At 31.3% G+C, this 14,816-nt stretch overlaps 3 protein-coding genes across 5 annotated transcripts; 2 read left to right on the top strand and 1 right to left on the bottom strand.

The window, feature by feature from the left end:
- The first annotated feature begins 2,211 nt into the window (after positions 1 to 2,211).
- On the top strand, positions 2,212 to 5,087 carry LOC114942801 (nucleolar protein 11). The gene is made up of 4 exons (XM_029318237.2): positions 2,212 to 2,460; positions 2,541 to 3,075; positions 3,714 to 4,744; positions 4,814 to 5,087. The coding sequence occupies exons 1-4, from the start codon at positions 2,329 to 2,331 to the stop codon at positions 4,940 to 4,942; spliced, it is 1,827 nt and encodes a 608-aa protein (XP_029174070.2). The 5' UTR covers positions 2,212 to 2,328; the 3' UTR covers positions 4,943 to 5,087.
- Positions 5,088 to 5,188: 101 nt separating this feature from the next.
- Positions 5,189 to 10,306, bottom strand: UQCR-C2 (Ubiquinol-cytochrome c reductase core protein 2). 3 transcript variants are annotated; one of them, XM_029318238.2, is made up of 9 exons: positions 9,804 to 10,306; positions 9,580 to 9,733; positions 9,208 to 9,418; positions 8,641 to 8,780; positions 8,363 to 8,554; positions 8,067 to 8,283; positions 6,691 to 7,122; positions 6,366 to 6,587; positions 5,189 to 5,420 (listed from the first exon to the last, which is right to left on the bottom strand). In XM_029318238.2, exons 3-9 carry the CDS (start codon positions 9,250 to 9,252, stop codon positions 5,334 to 5,336), a joined length of 1,335 nt encoding a protein of 444 aa, XP_029174071.1. In that variant the 5' UTR covers positions 9,253 to 9,418; positions 9,580 to 9,733; positions 9,804 to 10,306; the 3' UTR covers positions 5,189 to 5,333. The 3 variants fall into 3 exon arrangements, with proteins under 3 accessions (XP_029174071.1, XP_029174072.1, XP_029174076.1); XM_029318239.2 differs by having other exon boundaries at positions 9,624 to 9,733; XM_029318243.2 differs by having other exon boundaries at positions 9,659 to 9,733.
- Positions 9,351 to 10,721, top strand: bonsai (28S ribosomal protein S15, mitochondrial). The gene is made up of 4 exons (XM_029318244.2): positions 9,351 to 9,746; positions 9,825 to 9,958; positions 10,036 to 10,231; positions 10,393 to 10,721. Exons 1-4 carry the CDS (start codon positions 9,517 to 9,519, stop codon positions 10,640 to 10,642), a joined length of 810 nt encoding a protein of 269 aa, XP_029174077.1. The 5' UTR covers positions 9,351 to 9,516; the 3' UTR covers positions 10,643 to 10,721.
- The last annotated feature ends 4,095 nt before the right edge of the window (positions 10,722 to 14,816 follow it).

Below are 14,816 nucleotides of genomic sequence, written 5' to 3'. Positions count from 1 at the left end.
ATTTTCTCTTTTTGTTTCTTCACATAAAATATATCTCAGGTAGCAAATTTAACTGACGTCATTAAACGTCATTATATGACGTCATTTCGACGTTTAATGACGTCTGTTTGTTATTTGGAACGCGCGATTATTATTTAATTGCGTTATCGTGTACCAGCATGCAGGGTTGGGAAGTAACGAGTTACTTGTAACGAAGTTACAGTTACAGTTATTTTTTTTCGGTAACTGTAACTTAACTTTGTTACTTTTCTCCATCTGTAACTGTAACTGTAACTTAGTTACATTTTTTTAGTAACTAGTAACTATTTTAACAGTTACTTTATTAATTACTTTTTTTGGAAACATTCGCTAAAAGTATCGTTTAAGTATGGTAGCCGTTATATTGTTAAATTAAATTTTGATAACAGTAGCATATATATATATATATATATATATATATATATATATATATATAGATCTTCATATAATTTAATTTTTTACCTAAAATTTTCATTTTGTGTACATAAAATAATACAACACATAATTACAATCGACCAATCACAGTCAAGTATTTCAAAAAATTCTTAAATGTAATAATTAATCGATTTGCTTGCGACTTTGCGATTACTATTTAGTAAGTTACCATATATAACTATGTTTACTGTTGTATATAAAGGTCATTCATACATTGATGGTAATCGCAAAGTCGCAAGCAAATCGATCAATATTACATTCAAGAATTTTTTTAAATACTTGACTGTAGTTGTGCATAATATGTAAGTTCCTTATATTTAAAATAATGTATAATTATTTTTAAAAAGTAATTGAAAAGTAACGACTCGTTACTTTTTGAGTAACTGTAACTGTAACGAGTTATTTTTTAAAATCGGTAACTTGTAACTGTAACTAGTTACTGTTTCAATAAGATAACTTGTAACTAGTTATTTTTACAAAGTAACTTTCCCAACCCTGCCAGCATGATTTTTTCCTATAATTTAGCAAACTGACGTCATTCGACATCAAAATGACATATACAGAATGTTCCCGACCATTCGTACACCCCTTTTATCTTGGAAATAGAGCGTTTTAGAGAAAAATGGTTGAAGGGGTTGAAAAATGGCTTGAAGAGGGCTATAAGATGGTGGCAATGATTTGACCTTGAATGGTCATTTGAAGGTTACATAAAAGAGCTTTATAACTCGAAAAGTACTTCACAAAAAAACTTTAATTATATAGTGTTTTAAAAAGCTCTCGAAATAAGCTACAAGAATATCAAATAAAAAATGGAGATTAATAATTGAAACATTGACGGTGACCTTCACGTGACCTTTAGATGACCATTCGAGGTCAAATCATTGTCACCGTTTTATAGCCCTCTTCAAGCCATTTTTCAACCCCTTCAATCATTTTTCTCTAAAACGCTCTATTTCCGATAAGGTAAAAGGGATGTACGAGTGGTCGGGGACACCCTGTATAAATAATTATATTGCTACCTGAATTTGTATATATTATAATTTTTTCAGTTAAAAGAAATGTTTATCCTGTTTTTTTTCTATTTTTTTTTTTTTTTGCAAAATTGAAATGTATACTCTATATGGAAAGAATCGTAAACTTCCCAGACAGCACCAAGCCCAAAATTGGCGCATAAGATATCATTAAGAAATCTTTAAGACAGCTTTAAGAAATCTTATGATATGATATCCGAAAGACATCTTAAACATATTTTAAAGATATCTTAATTATGCGCCGATTTTGGATTTGATGCTGTCTGGGTTCTTCATCTTTTCTTTTTAACGCGCATTAAAGAAAATTATATATATATATATATATATATATATATATATATATATATATATATTATATATATATATATATTCATCATATATCATTAATAAACGTCAAAACGACGACGTTATTTTGACATTATTAATATAGCGCAAATGGTATAGCAAATTGATACGTACGTTATTAAACGCCAAAACGACGTTATTTTGACGTTTAATGGTGTAAATGGTAGCAATAACTGACGTCATTAAATGTAAAAATGACGCCATTTTGACGTTTAATGACAGTTTGTTACTTGGAAATGTAATTTTTCAATTTAAACAGTGTTCCCGCTAAACACGAAAAATTTTGCAAGCCTAACTTAACGATCAATAAAACTTGCTCAATCGATAATATAAAAAATTAACTTACCGATGATTGGCAAGGTAGATAATTTTTTTATCGGTAATAAGATTAAAAAGTATTCAAGCATAAACTAACACGTGCGTTTCTCTTCCTCTATATTTTTTAAACGACGAAACTTCGACAAACGCTCTATGTTGCGGCAAAGAACGGCTCACAAGAATGGCGAAACTCAGTTCATATTACACGCTGTGTCCGCTCATCGACCAGCAGAATTTATTGGGAGTCGAGAAAGACAAGGAGCCGGGTTGCGCGATAGTGACTCTGGGCAGAAACATAGTGATACGATATAAAGTTAGAGCATATCAGACATTTCACCTGTATATTTTTCATCTGCAAATTTTTAATTAATTAATTTATATATGTTTTTGCAGCTTCAGGACTTGAAGCAGATCAGCAGCTGGTCCAGTAATAAGGAAAGATTGACAACACAGGTCATCTATGACAGATCTAAGCAACGTTATGTTGCTGCCTTCAATGAGAGGAAGGTGCGGGTTTGGTCAGAAGATGAGGCAGACTTGAACAACGTGAAGGGATACAAGTTTCAGTCGCCACTTCATGCTATCCTTCAATATAGCGATCTGCCACCCATTCTGATTCAGCAAAACGGAGCCACTGCTTCTCTGGAGTGGGCGATTGCAAATAGGAAGACGTGGAAGAGCAAGGGGATAACTAGAGCTAAGGAAAAGTTGTTGGATTGTCAGTTGGTACATTTGAATGGGAAAACGAGTTTGTTCTGCTTGACAAAGATAGAGGAGATTTACAACTGTGTAATAGTCAAATTGGAGGACGATACTTGCTTGGAAAGAGCAGACACTATCAGGAGAGTAGAGTTGAAACGAAGATCGGAGGATCTCGCGGGACACGCGGTGATACACTACAAGAACAATGCGTATTTGTTAACTTTATGTACGTTCGGTCAATTATATGCTAAAAGAGGATGTTAAAAATAAGCTAGTTTTAGCTCAAAAACCTAAAACAATGGAAACTTTTTAAGCTTTATAGCCTCAGTGATATAAATCAATTGTATATTTATATATTGGTAAATAAGTAGTATATGTAGAGAATTTTTTTTTTAATGTTTTGATTTATACATGATTTACATTACACATACAAGATGTGCCAAAAGTCTGGAAACGATTAAATCTTTCACAAACTATACATTTTAGAAAAAAGTTTGAAACAAAAGTTATAGCACTGAAAAATATCTATTTACTAGTCTTATCAGTTTGACTATAGATGATGATACCAAGGTCATCTTGAATTTTTTAAATGGCAGTACTATACTTTTTTATATTAATCGATTCCTTACAATGTTCTGCATAAAAAGTTATAAGGATAAAATGATCAAAAAGTGAATATTTTATAAGATATATAATTGATTTTATTTTAAAGATATATCAAGAATATAAAGCTTAAAAAGTTTCCAGTGGTTGATTAGGTTTCGCTTTTGAGTCAAAAATGGCTTATTTTTAACATCCTCCTTTAAATATTCCTTTCTTCTTAAGACTTATTCTTATTATTGAATACCGGTGAAATGATTTCAGGGTCGCATGGTAGATTGTACAGTCACTTCTTGACGGGAACGTCCTCCGATCCAGAACCCTACAAGCTGATCAGCGTCATCACCAACATCAACACCAACTATCCCGTAGTCATGACTCACTTGAATGAGACCACCATAGCGGTTTACGGCGCCGATGTCACGAACGAGGGAGCTGTGCTGATGATCTACAACGTCCAGTTCAAGCTGGTGCAGGCGGCGCAGAAACTGAAGCTCTACACCAACGACGCCAAGCTCTGGAAGGTGGAGGACAAGTTGTTGCTCGCTGCGAACAGACATTTAGCTGTTGCACCCTATCATCTAGCGCCTCAAAGAATATCCACTATGCTGGGCTCCTCCCTGCACTTCAAGAACGACGAGAACGACGCGGACGACATCGTCGTGATCCAGGAGGCGACGGTGGCCCAGTGGGACCAGGGTCAAAAGAAGCCAGCGAGACATTCATCGATAGGTCGAGTACCCTCCAACATCTCCAAACAGATCCACACTTATTTAAACGAAGGCTGGAGCGACGCGGTGATACAGGAGACGTTGATCCCGTCCCTGACGAAGTCCGGCGATGTCGCGTCGATTCGGTGGTGCCTTGACACGTTCAGAGACCTGCCGGAAAAGTTGCTAGTGGACCTCCTGGCGTTCGCCCTGAATCGTTCAGACAAGGTGTTCGTTCCTGTGCAAAACGGCACCAGCGATAGCTCGTCGAAAACCAGCAACCCCTATTCAAAGAACAACTTCCTAGATAAAGTATTTAGTATCAGTTATTCCAGTGCTTCTCTGCTGCCTCATTTGAAGACCGGGCTGACCTTCGACGAAGTGCTCAAGCTGTTGGAGTACTTGATGTATAAGTTGAATGAAGAGATAGACTCGCTTGACAATAACTGCCTGGAACCAAGTGATCAGCAATTGTACGACTGGTCCTGCATGCTTCTCGATTCCCATTATCAACATTATCTGTTGTCGCAAGACGCCCACGTTTTAGAACTCTTCACTAGGCTAAATGCCATCTTGGAAGAACATGTAAGTGTGATGTCAAAATTATTTTCTATATATTGCGTATAATTTTCTATATTTAATAGAAATTATCAGTTTCAGTTCCTGCAAGATTTCCAGAACTTGAGGCCTATGATAGACAGGACGAATAACGGAAAACCGTTACGATCCTCTTCAAGAAACTACAATAAATTCTACTCTATAGAGGAAATAAAACTTTATTAAATTATAAATTAAATGATTCAATTTAAGATATGACACACATCTTTTATCTGGTGTGTGTGTGTGTGTCAAGTGTATGAAGATGTACTTTTTATACATATTTTTCCATTAATTAGTTTAAATCATATAAACACTGTTGAAAAATTAACACGCGAGAAATTTCAATATTTTTTCACTTTTTTATAGCGTCTTCTCTTTTGCTATCTTGTAGATAAATAAGATATCTAAGGTAGATATCAAACTACGCAATTGCAGCGATGTTATCTTTTTTTATTATAATATCGCAAGTAGAATTCTACATTCTCTCTGATAATATATGTATCTAAACTAGACAGAAGATTTAGAAATCGGAAATTTATACAGATACTGTCCACAAATTTTCAATATTATACATCTACTTCAATTCATCGATGTAAGGAACGTTTGATAGATCGCCGATTGCAGCCAATGACAATTTTCCGCTACCGAGTTTTCCAGCAATCTGAAAGCCATAAAAGAAAAAATTGTTATATTTGTTAATCGTAAATGTTTCATATTTATATTATATTACTATTATACTATATACATATACAGGGTGTCCCGTTTTAATCGATCGTCTCCAAAAACTACAGACTTTATTATAGGGTCCTTTTAAAGGTCATTTTTTTTAATGAAACCACTATATTTTTTTATAAATCGATTCTTCGCAACTTTCGGCATAAAAAATTATAAGAGTAAGACGACCAAAAATGAATAGTTTACAAGATATTTTATACATAAATTTGATATAATTTTACCTAAACTATAAAATATTTCGTAAAATGCATAAAGTAATGAAAGGAATGGGTATAAAAAATCATAGTTTATAAGAAAAAATATGTAGTTGCTAGTTACAATCTACATATTTCTTTTTTAAACAATTATGTTTTCTTTACATCAGTTGATTTCTCCCGTTATTTTGTACATGGAAGTATTACAAGCTAAGATCGAAAAATTAATGTTTTATGAAATATTTCATAATTTATGTAAAATTATGTAAGTATAAAATATCTCATAAACTATTCATTTTTGGCCATCTTATAACTTTATAAGAGAGAAATAATACGAGGAATCGATTTATATAAAAAAAATATATATAGTGGTTTCATAATTGACGTTCAAATGATCTTGAAAAGCGCTCTTTAAAAAAAGTCAACAGTACCACTTTCTGTTCCCCTTTAGATCAAACAATTTTTGTTTAAAACATTTTGTTGTACAATTAAACATTTTAAAAATATTGGGGTTTTAATCGATTAAAATGGGACACCTTATATAATAAGCGAGGAAAATTGGACTAAAGCAAAATCGTTCTAGTGAGATTGTGCAAAATGAAAAAAAAAGAGTAAATTATATACAAAAATCTCAGATGAGCGAATTTATGGAAAAGGAAATCTGAAAAAAAACGCACCGTCTTGACCTCGGATGCAGTTACTTTTTCCACTTCCGCGACGAGAGCGGACGGCTTGTACAGGCGTCCCTTGAGAAGCGCCTGCTGTCCCAGATTCTCCAAGAGCGCGGGCTCGTTATCAGCGGCGTACAATATCTCCGCCTTCAACGTGGCTTTACCGCGAGCGATGTCGGCGTCGGAGAGCTTCGGCGACTTCAGATATCCGGCAGCAGCTTTCGTCACCTACGAGAGAAATGAGATTTTTTTCTTCTTTCCGTAATTAAATTAAAATAAAAATTTATTTTTAAATTCATCATCATGATGAGAGATTTAAAAAAAAACGTACAGCATCGGCGACATCGGGTACGGAGGACAGGACTAAACCGAACAGTCCGGAATCGCTGTAGGAGGCATTGAATGCCGAGAGGGCGAACTGCTCAGGACTCGCCGCGTTTGCCACCTCCCTGTGCAACGGGGACACGCTTGCGCCCCACTTTACACGGGGTCCGGAACCGACTGCTCTCTGGAGAATCGCGCAAGCGACAGCGTCCTTCTCCTTGTTCAGACTAACGCCTTCGACGGCCACAGCTACGGTGGTCAGATCGGAGGATCGTTCCTTGCGAAGCTCTCCTCCGTGATACTTGGCAGCTACCACGGTGTTCTCCGATGAACCCACTTTTAGATTCGAGGCGAACTGAGCCACGTCTGTTAACGACACTCCTGTTGCAACCACTGCGCAATTGGAGCCGGTGAACCAGGTGTTGACGTAATGCTGAAGCTGTAAAGAAAAACAAATTAGGATTCCTTGCAATATATTGAGAAGTAACTCGTTAAATTGTAACAAAGTTACAGTTGCAGTTGTATTTTTTTGGTAACTATAACTTAACTTCGTTCCTTTTTCTGCATCTATAACTATAACTTAGTTACATTTTTTGTAACTAGTAACTAATTTGATAGTTAGTTTATTTAAAATTTAGGGCTAACAATTTTTTGGAAAATTACGACTGTCTGATATTTTGTAAATTTTTTAACTGAAAAATCTGAATCCTAGAATTTTTATTCTAAGTAAATAATATTGATTACTGTGTTAGAAGTTAATTTATTATAAATTATTAATTTAATATATTAAATATATTGTTATATTAAATTTAAAATAGCAGTAATTTATTGCTTTTAAAATAATATAGCACATAATCAAGTATGTAATATATATAGTTTAGTAAAGCTTGAAATACACAAGATTATTATATTTAAAATATATATATAGTCATTGCAAAAAGTAACGATTCGTTACATTTCGAGTTATTATAACTGTAACATGTTATTTTTCAGTCTGTGAATTGTTAACTGTAACTATTAAAAAACTTTAACTGTAACTAGATACTTTTACAAAATAACTTTGTCAACCCTATATATACAATATATGCAGAGTGTCCCATTTTAACTTTCACATTGAGCTTGAAAATTAAAACGAGACTCTGTATATTAGTGTTTTACACTAATACATATATAATTAAATATTAAATTAAATATTATATATTAAATATATATTATTAAATATAAATTATTAAACATAAATTAAATATATAAATATAAATTAAATATATACATACATATATTAAATTAAATATTAATTTAAATTTTAATTAAATATTAATTTAAATTTTAATTAAATATTAATTTAATTTAATATTTAATATTAATATATTAAATGTTACATACAGCTTCTGTATTGATCTTTTCAAGTTGTCTTTTTGGCGAGTACAGGGAATAACCTAATCCAGTGCGGTAGGCTGCTTTATGTAGCAATTCCATTACACGGGTCGTCTCAGGTATCATGGATAGTTCATAGCGCAGTCTGGGTAATTGATCAGATATTTCCCATGGCTTGAATACTTGCTGCGTCGCGACATCCTCCAGAAAAGTCAAGGCTTTGTCCCTTCATTATATAATACAAGAATGTAAATGCTTAGAATTACTCAATATACAAGTGTGCTTTAACAAAGTGTGCTACCTACAAATTATTCCTCGTAATTTGTAACGTGTAAGCGATACTTTCGCGATCGGTGGTAGCAGTTAAGTTTCCACCGAGTTGCTGGACATTTCTGGTTATGCCAAAGGTGGTGGATCTGCATGTACTTAGACCAGCAGCAATGCGGAGATGATGCATTATTCCCTGCGTGTTGTATGTTTCATTGCGCGAGCCAGCCCTGCAATAATAAAATAATTGTCACAGCAAAGAGAAACATTTTACCAGCACCAACAGTACTAATTATTAATCTGTTGTTTTTCTCACCTGAAGATAACTGAAACTTGAGCGATGGGACTATTATTATCAACCGCAGCGACAGTTACCTTATTGTTCGACAACACCTGGAGCTCAGGGACTGCTGCGCTGGAGCACTGAGTTGCTGCGGCAGCTGCATAATGTCTTACCTGAGATAAAAAAAAAGGAAGTTGAAAGCATAATTCTTAGATAAATGCATTTAATTATAAAATATTTGTGAAGCGTGACTTATTAATTTACTTTTAATTTAATTTTTATTAAATTTAATAGTCTTAAATTACATAAATATAATATATAGATATATAATAATTTATCAATAAATAATTTAATTATTATTAAATATTTAACATATATATTTTTATGATTAAATATTTATAATAATTAATATATTTAGAGATCTTTCATTCCTACAGTTATAAAATGTTTTAAATACGAGACAAGGTAAAAAGTCATAAGACATATGTACATCGGTTTTTCAACGATTTACATAACATCTTTATCACAGGCAAAGTGAATAAAGCGAGTGACATAATATTTTGACAGGTTGAAATTCAAGATGCAGAATGCTTGCCCTACCGTAGGATTACGAAGAACGGGCGACCTAACAGCGGAGCAGGCCATTTTCCGTGCCTTCCGTAGAAGCAGAAGAGCGAGAAGTCACCAACCAGAAGTAGACGATCAACGGAGCGCCATTAAGGAAATGTTGGTACGTCAGAACTCGAGTTTATCGACAAGGTTCAAATCTCGACTAAACACAACAGGTTCCAAGGGAAGAAGTAATAAATTACTGTAAAAATAAATATATATGTAAATTGTTAACACAAATTGCTGATTTTGAAGAATCAGAGCGAGTCCGAGTGACAGAAAAAAAAACTAGATAGAAATATGAATATAATAATAAATAATTGTAGACAAACAGTAAGAAATTTATTGAGAAATGCTGATAACCTTTCAAGAAGGTATGCAACTACTGTAGCTGACTACAAAATCACCTGGACACGACCTGAGGAAGTTTCACCCTTGTCACCTGAAAGATCCGGTGATAAGGGATTGAAGATCGATGTCAGTTCGAAGGATCTCATCCAAGAGTATGCTGAATCACCTGAAATGAAAGAGTGAGTATCAGCGTAACTAATAAAAACATTGTAATTTATGTATACGTTGTTATTTACATCTAATCTGTTTTTTGACAGTGCCAGCGATCTTGTTAAGAAGATGTTTACCTTACAATTCCAACAGCGCACTAAGACAACTAGTATCAAGATAAAGAAGTATTTGGACTTAGTGAACAGGCATGAATTTGATGATTTTTCGCCGGAAGCTACGAGTAATATGCAATTTTCCTAAATAATATCTGTTGCTATAGAATAATAAAGAGTTTATGTATATGTGTATGCTTTTTAGTTGCTGTTTATACATGTAAAATTCATGATTTGCAAGAGTTTATAAAAGTATATCCCAGAGACGCGAAAGCAAAAGTTGCTTTAAAAGAAGCGATTGAGAAACGAAGAAAGTGGTTAAAAGATTTGCGAAACTGGGATTATAGACGCTTTGAATGGATTCTGGAGAAACTCAATCTTGTTTATATACCATATCCTGAGTAAGGAAAAGCTTTGTTAAATAATGATATTTTTCCTATTTTGAAAGATTTCATATACACACACACACATATATATATATATATATATATATATATATAATTTAATTAATTTATATATAAATTATAGAATTAATTTTTTATTTATAAAATACTCTTTATAGTCCACCAAATCGGATTACTAGAAAAGAGTCTTTAACACGATTAACGGAAAAGCATTGTGACAAACTTGTGCAGGACAAACTAAACGCTTACAAAAAAGAATTGAAAGCGGCACAGGCGAATTTTTATGTAGAGAAGGCGGAGAAGCTTGCTTTTATTAGAAAGGAAGAATTATCATGTGGATTACAGCCATCAGTGAGCGAAGAAGATATTGCAAAAGCTAAGGAAAAAGCAAAGGAGTATCAAACATAAATATACATATAATTTTATTATTATAATTTAGAAATGATATAAGATATGAAATTACACAATATATGAGATATTTATGTCATCATTAGTATTTTTACCTTTAAGTCATTTCATATTTTTTATATATTTTATCTAATAGTTAATACATTTGGTCGCATTTTTTTAAATCTATAGTATAATCATGCAATTTTTCATAAAATATATAAGAAATTATTACAATAAATATACAGGATGTCAAAAAGGGATAATAAAAAATCTCAAAAAATACAATTTTATGAAAAAACATGTTTTAAATAAAAGTTGTAGCTTTCATCTTGGGTGATGTTTTTCAAGGTCGTTTCAAGGTAAACTCGATTTTTTAAATAGAACTATAAGTGACGCCCTGTACATATATATAATTTATTATAAATTTTTAATATTAAATCTAGCAATATAATATATCTTCAGAGATTTAATGAAAAATAATTACAATAAAGTGATGACAGAGATTTCAAAAAATGCTATAATAGTATATCGTGTGTATCAAGTGCGGATTGACAATTGTTCGCTCGTGCGTCCATCCCCTGCACTCGTGAACAATTGTCAACTTTTCGCACTTGATACACACGATATTTTGTATTACAAGATTACATTTTAGATATTTTAATAAATAACTCAATAATTATTGCAAATATCGCAAAATGATACAGGACTTTTCTGTTCAGTTTAACACGCTCTATCTGCCCATTCGCGGTGGTTCGCGAATTATGAGACACCCTGTATATACATATACGAGCGCTACAGGCCGCTTTCTGCACAGAAAACACGCACACAAAGTGCCACTTTGCCTGCACGTGTAATACAAAATAAATTGACCAATCGAACGATTCGGAATTCGGAGTATTTTTGGCGGAATTCATAAGGTTTGTTCGCGTCGTCACAGATTAATAGACAGATCGCCAAAGGTCTGGATGAAGGAGAGACCAGCATTTCTCACTGATTTCAGCGCCATATCGTAGTAGTGGTCAATGCAGTAACTATTAATACGTTCCCAAGATAAGAGCGTCTCATGCTCATGAACTCGTCCGGCGGCATGTACGAAATTTATCTTTTCGTAGCGTTCGCGTATTTCGGAAAGGACAGAATTTTATGACGTTATAAATAAATAAAATATTAACCTGACCTATTATAATTATTTTTTAATAAATGTTTCATTATTATTATCATCTAAGTCTAAGTCGTTTAATTAATTTTTAGTTTTTTAATAATTAATTTAATTTATTCTAATCATTTTAATATGTGAAAAATACTAATACGTATACGTTTTATAATGAATTAATATATTTCGAGAGTCGAATTATATATTTTTAATAATATAAAAGTGTTCAAAAATTATATTTGACTTTTAATATATGTGATATAATAAAAGGCCAACTTAACGAGCTTATATGCTATTAATTGAAAAATTTTTTATTAATTTACGTCATAATATACAAAAGTTAAGATAAACGTTTCGACTGTACGACAGTCTTTTTCAATATCATTGATATTGAAAAAGACTGTCGTACAGTCGAAACGTTTATCTTAACTTTTGTATATTATGACGTAAATTAATAAAACATTTTTCAATTAATAGCATATAAGCTCGTTAAGTTGGCCTTTTATTATATCACATATTTTAATTGTATACGAGCCGAAGTTTAATTTATAAAATATATATATTTGACTTTTAATTTTAATTATTTTAGCAAAGAGTTACGAAATCTCTTACACACATAATAGGGATTTTGTTCATCCATATAATTCGCAATTAAGTATATATGTTAATTATTAATTTTAATAAAATACAAAATTAAAATTAAAGGTCAAATATAATTTTTGAACATAAATATATTTAATTCGTTATAAAACGTATACCCGTGATAGTATTTTTCTCGTACAAAAATAACTAGAATAAATTAAATTACTCATAAAAAAATAAAAAAATAATTAAATAATTTATATTATATATGATAATAATAAAACATTTTATAAAAAAACAGATTCAATAAATATAAGTATATATATAACATGTACCTCTATTTATTGAATCTATTTTTTAATAAAATGTTTTATAAGCTTAGAAAACTTGACTTTGACGTAACTAGCAAATTTTATTTAATTATTTCACGACGGTTTGACGTAATAAAATGTTTTATTATTATTATATAAAATATAAGTTTAAATTCTTTAATTAATTTTTAATCTTTTATGATTAATTTAATTTACTCTAATTATTTTTGTACGAGAAAAATACTATCATGGGTATACGTTTTATAATTAATTTAATATATTTGTGTTTAAAAATTATATTTGACCTTTAATTTTAATTTTTATTTTATTAAAATTAATAATTAACATATATATACTTAATTACGAATTATATGGATGAAAAAAATCCCCATTATGTGTGTAAGAGATTTCGGAACTCTTTGCTAAAAAATAATTAAAATTAAAAGTCAAATATAATTTTTGAACACTTTTATATTATTAAGAATATATAATTCGGTTCCCGAAATATATTAATTCATTATAAAACGTATACGTGATATTATTTTTCTCATATAAAAATGACTAGAATAAATTAAATTAATTATTAAAAAACTAAAAAGTAATTAAACGACTTAGACTTAGATGATAATAATAATGAAACATTTGATTAAAAAAAGATTCAATAACTAGTAGGTCAGGTTATAATTTTTTATTTATTTATTTATAACATTATGAGCTATTAAGCTCATCATCTCGTTTGCTCTCTGTCTTGCTTTCATTCGGCAAGTCACAAACGATATATGATACTCGTATGTTCCTACTTCAACTCTCGAGAATCTGAAACAAACGAAACTCGTGTCCAATATACAGGGTGTTCGGTAACTAACAGACCAATGATTACAAATGGATTCTTTGGTCAATTTGGGAACGATTTTTCCTCAGCGAAAATGTCGAAAAAGGTCATCATTTTTTACAACTTTCCAATCTTTGTCATTATGTATCTTTATAACTAAGCCTTAAATTAAAATTTTATTATAGTAAACTCTACCTGAAATTAACTGAAGAATGTAATTATGTTAGACTTTTAACTCCAAAACGTTTAGTTTTCAAAAAACCTATTTTTTTCAATCGCTTATAACTCGAAAATTATTGACTTCTCAACATTTTTGCTAAGGAAAAATCGTCTCCAAATTGGCCAGAGAATCCGCCCTTAATCATTGGTCCGTTAGTTACCGGACACCCTGTATATATTATATAAAAGTGTGTAGCACGTCAGAAGCTTGTGAGCTTACAGCGATAAGTAAAAACAATTGCGTATCTATTTCATTGCGTTTATCTGTTTAAACGCGCGCTTTAATTTTTCCAACGTTTTTGCCTGTTTATATTTTAAAGGTCCTCTCTTCTAAAAATCTTGTTTTAAAGATCCTCTCCGCGAGCAAAATTCGAAAACATAAATTATTTAATATTTTTACTTTATTATTTGTAAATCCTCGGTAATTTCAAAATTTTTCTATTTGAAAATTATTAATTTTCTATTGCCAATTAATTTTATCACAGACTTTACTCTTACTCCCATTGCACTTTCGTTTGCGGTTTTTAGTATACGATTTTTTATCGTAGTTACTGAAAATTATTATTGTGAATTATACTTGTGCAATGATATGAAGAATTTACAATTTCGTTGAAATTGTTGATTTTTCAAAAAAATTACGAGATTCGCGGAAATTGCGTGCTTTCTTGGCATTTTCCGTTCGCGGCAGGCGGTTTATTTTTGATTGTTGCAAGTGTTTTTTTTTTTTTATTAAAATAGATAATAATAATGTAAAATAAATCACGATATTTGACAGATGTGCATATATATAGAAATTGTAATAATAATAATATTATATCATAAAATTGTAAATTGTTTCAATTTTTTATAGACTGCGATAAAAGATTTTACATTTGGATAAGAAACTGCGGTAAGTAAAAATATAAAATTCTTGAAAACGTACCAAAAATATTTGATAACGTAAAAAGGTGAACTTTGAAAAATAAGGAACTTAAAAATTGCACTAATAAATGGGCTATATGTGAGCCGTGCGCGGATGTAAGGTGTGTTATATCGAAATTTAATTAATAGAATTGAGAATTAATCCCAATTTTAAGTCTTACAAATGTCCAAGCT

This window comes from Nylanderia fulva, unplaced genomic scaffold (genome assembly GCF_048542155.1).
Source record: "Nylanderia fulva isolate GAGA-0341 unplaced genomic scaffold, ASM4854215v1 Scaffold7, whole genome shotgun sequence".
NCBI classification, from domain to species: Eukaryota; Metazoa; Arthropoda; class Insecta; order Hymenoptera; family Formicidae; genus Nylanderia; species Nylanderia fulva.
The sequence above is the reverse complement of the archived record's forward strand: the minus strand, read 5'-3'. Positions and strand labels throughout refer to the sequence as shown.

Coding starts and splice junctions, on each gene's coding strand:
- bonsai (XM_029318244.2), top strand. CDS start 9,517: ATGAATATAATAATAAATAATTGTAGACAAACAGTAAGAAATTTATTG. Junction 9,747..9,824: donor GAATCACCTGAAATGAAAGA/GTGAGTATCAGC, acceptor GTTTTTTGACAG/TGCCAGCGATCTTGTTAAGA. Junction 10,232..10,392: donor GTTTATATACCATATCCTGA/GTAAGGAAAAGC, acceptor TACTCTTTATAG/TCCACCAAATCGGATTACTA.
- LOC114942801 (XM_029318237.2), top strand. CDS start 2,329: ATGGCGAAACTCAGTTCATATTACACGCTGTGTCCGCTCATCGACCAG. Junction 3,076..3,713: donor TGCGTATTTGTTAACTTTAT/GTACGTTCGGTC, acceptor AAATGATTTCAG/GGTCGCATGGTAGATTGTAC. Junction 4,745..4,813: donor ATGCCATCTTGGAAGAACAT/GTAAGTGTGATG, acceptor AGAAATTATCAG/TTTCAGTTCCTGCAAGATTT.
- UQCR-C2 (XM_029318238.2), bottom strand. CDS start 9,252: ATGGCCTGCTCCGCTGTTAGGTCGCCCGTTCTTCGTAATCCTACG. Junction 8,555..8,640: donor CAAGTTTCAGTTATCTTCAG/GTGAGAAAAACA, acceptor TTATTATTGCAG/GGCTGGCTCGCGCAATGAAA. Junction 8,284..8,362: donor CAAATTACGAGGAATAATTT/GTAGGTAGCACA, acceptor TATATAATGAAG/GGACAAAGCCTTGACTTTTC.